We start from the raw sequence: 6,613 nt of genomic DNA, 5'->3' as shown, positions 1-6,613 counted from the left end.
GCCATGCCTATGTGAATCCATGGATAGCCTAATGCTAACCAAGCCAAAGAGATGCACAAAGGAACTAATAGAAGCAAGGAAGGACAACATATGCAATGCTACAAACTAATAAAGAAATCATCTTAAAGTATTGTTTTACATGATTTTTTCGTTTAATGTTAAAATTTAAGATATTGATTCACATATATTTGTTTTATATTATAAATCTTTTTTATTTTGCTTCATAACATGGAAAAAGAGTTTTACTTATATTTATTTTACAAAATTAACGCATAAATATGTATAACAATAATTTAAAGCTTAACTTTCAATAAAATAAAAAATCATGTAACCAAACATAAATATAGATTCTTACAATTTTATAACTCTCATTTAATTATATATATATATGTATGTATATATATATGAATGAGATAGCATTGAAATTGACACCATATGGAGACAGAGTATTTCATCTTCCTCCCACTATGGAGGTGTTCTCGTTTGAATATATATGTATATATATATATATATATATATATATATTTTATAACTCTCATTTAATTATATATATATATATATGTATATATATATGAATGAGATAGCATTGAAATTGACACCATATGGAGACAGAGTATTTCATCTTCCTCCCACTCTCTCCTCTCCCTATTCTATTATTGAAATTGAAATTGAAATGGTGGAGGTTGACGAAGAAGAGCCAACGAGTACCCATGGTAAGATCAACCCAAAACCTTATATTTTCTTAATTTCTTTTAGGTTACATATATATATATATATATATATGTTAAAATAGTAATAAATTAATTTAATAGAACACCCAACATCTTTAGCTCTTGGTGGTCATCTTTTAGCATGAAACAGTAGAATCTGTCATATATATCATGTATATATGACCTGTAACTTATGCAATAAAAGTTGTGGCTTTCAGTATGGATTTGGTCAAGTTGTAGTTCTGGGAATCAATTCACTGTCAAGAAACTCTAACCAAAGCAAGGGTTTGTTTGATAAACCCTCTTTAATTATGTTTTCATTTTGATTAAAACTTAGCACATGCAACAGTGACTTGTTCTCTATGCATTAAAATTTATGTATCATGCACTAAAAATTATACGGATTTATTTCAATTTTGAAAGTTCTCCTTTCTTATTACTATATATATATATATATATATATATGTTAACGTTGAAATCATGCAATAGTTATTTGTACCTCATGCCTCTAAAGTTGTACACTCACCCAAGATCCTGGAAACGTGGACCAACAATGCAACGTCACTTGTACGATATGTAACAGTAGTTGTAACTTGAGCCACAACCAGTTTTTTTAATTATATTTCTTATACGCACAAAACTGATATGCGATTCTCACCATGTGATGAGATTTAAACCTCTTACCTTCAAGAAGATTGGGATCTACAAAAAGGCTATGCACAATCATGACCCTTTTTCCATCAACAAACATGCAATATGAACTTGTACCTTATGCAGTAAAAAGTTGTACACATGAATGAAATGTTAAGCATAATGCAAAATGACTTGTACAACATGTATTAACAGTTGTACTTTTGACATGGGTTTGGCGACCGAGTGACTCTAACACTGTTTTTGCGACCAGATGGAGATAGATCAACAAGTGAAATCCAAGAGGGTGGAACTGGGTCTTCAAGAGTTGTACGGTACAAGTGGTGGATGCAGATGGCAGCATTCACCATATTTGTACTCTCAGGCCAATCAGTAGCAACTATGTTGGGAAGACTCTACTTCAACAATGGAGGAAACAGCAAGTGGATGGCAACACTTGTTCAAACTGCAGGCTTCCCAATAACCTTCCCTTTCATCTTCTTCTTCTCCTCTTCAAAAACAACCCCTAAAACCCACCAAATTACTTCCAGAAAACCTTCTTGGATCGTCATTGCTGCACTTTATATGTTTCTTGGCATATTCTTGGCTGCAGACTGCATGTTGTACACCATTGGACTCAACTTTTTGCCGGTTTCGACCTTCTCGTTGATCTGTGCCAGCCAGCTTGCATTCAACGCATTCTTTTCACACTTTCTTAACCGGCAAAAGATCACTCCTTTGATTACCAATTCGCTTGTTCTACTTAGCTTTTCGTCTACGCTGCTGGTATTCCAGGGTGATTCTGAAGAGACTGCGAAAACGTCTAAAAGCAAGTACATAATTGGTTTCGTGTGCACGGTTGCTGCTTCGGCAGGTATAGTGTTTTTATACCATAGATGGAACCATTGCAATACAATAAAATCAGTTTTATAGGACACAAAAAATGTTTAAAAGTCCTAATAGAATGCTTTTATATGACATAATTAAGTTTACTGAACTAAACAATTATGCGTCCTATGTAAAGGTGTTAAAATAAGTTGAAATGACATTTTTGGACGTCCGAACAAATATTTTAGGAAAATTTTAAATAAAACATCATATTAAAAGCTTTTTCAGGACACTTGTCGAAATTATCTTATAAAAAAGCCAAAAGAACATTTCTTTTTCAAAAGCGTTTTAAAACACTTGTTGGGATGTCCAAAAACATCGTAGCATCCTGTTATAACACTTTTACATATGACGCACAATTGTTTGGTTTTATAAAATATTTTATTAGGAAATTAGAAACATTTGGATTCTATGAAGTTGATTTTGTCCTAGCGTTCTTAGATGTCTGGGATTAAAGTTTACATAATTTAAATGTGCAGGGTTTGGGTTGATGCTTTCTGTAACGCAACTCAGTTTTCAGAAGATTCTGAAATCGGAAACTTACAAGGTAGTATTTGAAATGATCGTGTACCAAAACTTGACAGCAAGTGTCGTAATTCTGGTGGGACTATTTGCTAGTGGCGAATGGAAGAGTATAAAGGGAGAGATGGAGGATTTCAAGTCTGGAAAAGTTCCTTACGTAATGAATCTGGTATGGACGGCCATCTCGTGGCAGGTTTTCTCACTCGGTTGTGTAGGATTGATCTTCAAAGTTTCCTCTCTATTCTCCAATGTGATTAGTACTTTAGGTATCCCGATTGTACCCGTTTTCGCGGTCGTGTTTTTCCACGAAAAGATGAACGGAGTGAAGGTGATTTCTATGTTGTTGGCGATATGGGGGTTTATTTCGTATATTTATCAACACTACCTCGATGACTTGAAGGAAAAAGCCGAGACTAAAACCGAAAATCGAGAAGTTGATCTTACGGAAACAAGAATCAGTCAGTGATGGAAAAAAATCAGTTGTTCCCCCTTTCCTATTCCTTCCATCAACTCTATGAGTTGGTTATATAAATGTAGTCTGGTGCATATATAAATTAAATGGTACAAGGAGAAAAAGAAAAAGGTGTATTTGATCTAGATTTTGTATTAATGATGGGCGTTTTTTTGTCTAAATACCCTTGAGGTATGAATAGCGTTATCTCCTTGTAAATGTTAAGTCAATTGTTCAATTTTCAATTATTGTACTTCTACTTTCTCTCAATATATCAAGGACATGTTGATGACCAATTTGAGTTCTTGATTTTTATCATTTTGAATCTTGTTGTTTACTTGGATTTGGGATTAGCAATTGAAATCAGAGCAAATTACAAAGCTTGATTTGATCCAAAACTCATTCAATTTGGAAGAAATTTGATGTTTTTTGAAGAAAATATATTGTTGAAATGTCGACTCTGTTTTGATATGATTTTGGTGTTGTTTGATTGATTTTTTTGATACACATTGATTCCAATTATATAGTAGATTAATCCTAAGCAATTTCATTGTTTAATTTGAAGAAAATCATCAAGAATATTAAAGATTTGGTTCTAAGTATGTTCTTGATCAATTTGGGTTAATTCGTGTTATTTGATCCAAATTTGTGCTTAGAGTCTTCATATTTTTTAGCACTATAATCAAGGTGTCTCTGGCTTGGACATCACAAACAAGTTCTTTGTAATCGTCATGTAATCCATCAAGAATCTTTTCAATCAGGTCTTCTTCCATTGGAGAACCAAATATGGCTTATTCATCTACACGAGCTTTGATTGAGTGAAGAAATTTGGTGATATTCATGGTGCCTTGTGTCGGATTTTTTAACAGAGTTTTGACCTATTTGATGTGATCACATGTGGATTTGGCATATGTATTGGCTAGGGAAATCCATGCTTCGTGTGAGGTTTTGGCACATGCAACAAATAATATAAGAGGCAATGATAAAGAACGGATGGGAGCATTGAGAATCAATTGATCTTGATGAACTGAAAAGGTGTATGCAGGATTCAGTATGGCTCCATTGTTCGTGTTGGTAGTACTGAATGTTAGGGACAAAGGAGAATACACAATCTTCTTACTTAAATAAACAAACTTTAATTGGAATACCTCAATGTTTACAACAGACACAAACAAATATATATAGGGACCAACCATTGTGACCTTTCACAATCGGTTAATTAACTGCCAAATAAACTACCTTAATAATTACTAGCTAACTGTCATATTACCGGACACATAAACCTAACCCAATTTGGCTTATACTTTAACATACCTCCTTAAGCTAGATTGGTAAGACTCCTAATTCCTACTTCAAGTGATTGAAATTTCCCAGTTGCAGACCCTTTGTAAGAATGTCGGCCACTTGATCCTTAGTACCACAGAAGTTAACTGTTGGTCCCGTAAGGGTCTACAAGATATGTATAACAGTTTGTAGAAGGGGGGATGAATATAAACACAATATTTTCAAATTTAAAATGTATATTGATAAGAAAAGATCAATACAAATTTTACAAGACTGTTTGCGGAAAGATAAGGTAAGAAAAACCTATCTAAACAATCTTTAGTTACACACTAAATCTTAGCAAATAAGAAAAGATTTGTTGTAGAAGAAAGTAAGTTCTTTTACTTAAGCTCAACAATGCTCAAAGTAAGAATTAGGTTAAGAGAGTGTGGTGCGCGCACACTCTACATGGAGAGGAAACACTTCTATTTATACCCATTGCATTAAATGCACATTTAATGCAATATGGTAGGGTTAGAGTGCATGTCAAGCCTTAAGGGGAAGGCTTGTTCTTTGCTACAGTGAATAGTACAAAAAGCCTATTCATGAGCAGACATCATTACCTAAAGTTGGTGGGTAATAGAGTCAACTAGTCGGCTCCGTACCGTACTAACATTATGAAAGGGTATGGGTTTGTCCTTTGTGTGTATAAGGACAAGACAACAACAATCGTGCTTTGCAAGCTTCATTTGATTGCTGGATGATGGAATAACCTAAGGGTCTCTTCAGCATTCGCTGAGGCTTGAGCAGTCTTCACACATATGTAGACAGACTTGTAATCACTGAGTACCGCTTCAGATCACGTACTCGCCAGTCTCTAATCTTCAGTTTCAGTCTTCGACATTGGCTGAAGGTTCTTTGGTGTGAGTGTTGTCTTCTTGAAGTATCGTTGTCGCTGATTGAATTACAATACAAGTTCTTCAGTTATCACTGAACAGGCTCAGTGAAGATCGCTGGAACTGAAAAGACAGAAACATAAATACTTCGTATATAAGTGAAAAGGGATTATCATAAAATCACTGAGAGAGAGGATCAACAATCTCCTCCTATTTGATGATAACAAGACAACATAAAGAAAGTTGTCTTATCAAATAATAGTAACGAAAAGTAACATATAAAGTACATGTCCCTTTTTACTATTTTGGGATTTTTTTAGTAAGTTAGTCTTTGCTTGAGGATTTTTCTCAAGTCATATTTAAGAGAAAATTACAAGGATGAAAACTGAAACTGAAAGCTTATTTACTGACTTATAGATTGTTAGTGAATGTAAAAAGTAACTCTGGAACTCATAGACTTGTGTCCCTATTACTTTTTATAGGGATCTTTTTCAGTGAAGTACAAGAAACACTTATATTATTATCATTGGAAATATTATAAGTAGTTCATTACATGTCTAATACTTATAGACTAGAAGATAAATCACTGAAAGTAGACATAGTAAATAGATTTACAAGGAAAAGTAAACAATATTACAAAGAGAAACTAATCTAGAACACTTAGATCTATGCAGCTAGGTATATCTTCACCAAGGTTCTTTCGACGTAGGCATTCTCTTCGTATCTTCAGGTCCACGACTTTTCCAAGCATGCTATCATCTATCCAGAGTAAAAGGTAAACCAAATGACCCATTGGACATAGATGTAGCTCTGACATTCTCTGAAATCTGACTTCACCTTCATAGTCAAGGAATATAACTCCTAACTCAGGTTTGAAATGCACAGAGTTGGGTGTATAGGGACCCTTATCTGGCAAGTCAAGATTCAACATAGAAATGTCTATACTCTCATGTTCCTTCAGGATTTCATCTAAGGAGAACCTTGTTTCATGTTAGTTCCTTAGGAATGGTCCATCATTACGATTAGAGAGCTTTTTCTTTTTCCTTCCACCTTTCTTTAGAGAAGGCCTGTTGTGATAACTGAATCCTGGTTATCACCCGAGGTAATGAATACGTGATTATATGTTAAATGATTTGGTAATAGCATGATAAATTGGTATATTTGATCATGCCAGTATGTGAAATTTTGTGCATAGGTATTATATGCATAATATAATATATGTGTATGCATGATATATATATATATATATATAT

General features: G+C 33.8%; 1 protein-coding gene across 1 annotated transcript; it reads left to right on the top strand.

Moving 5' to 3' along the window:
* The first annotated feature begins 597 nt into the window (after positions 1 to 597).
* LOC112519788 (purine permease 21-like) lies at positions 598 to 3,497 on the top strand. Its single transcript, XM_025128047.1, has 3 exons — positions 598 to 713; positions 1,615 to 2,214; positions 2,708 to 3,497. The coding sequence occupies exons 1-3, from the start codon at positions 674 to 676 to the stop codon at positions 3,214 to 3,216; spliced, it is 1,149 nt and encodes a 382-aa protein (XP_024983815.1). The 5' UTR covers positions 598 to 673; the 3' UTR covers positions 3,217 to 3,497.
* Positions 3,498 to 6,613: the final 3,116 nt, after the last annotated feature.

Source organism: Cynara cardunculus (assembly GCF_001531365.2).
Source record: "Cynara cardunculus var. scolymus isolate 2C chromosome LG 10, CcrdV1, whole genome shotgun sequence".
NCBI lineage: Eukaryota > Viridiplantae > Streptophyta > Magnoliopsida > Asterales > Asteraceae > Cynara > Cynara cardunculus.
This window is presented reverse-complemented; position numbering and strand designations above follow the sequence as displayed.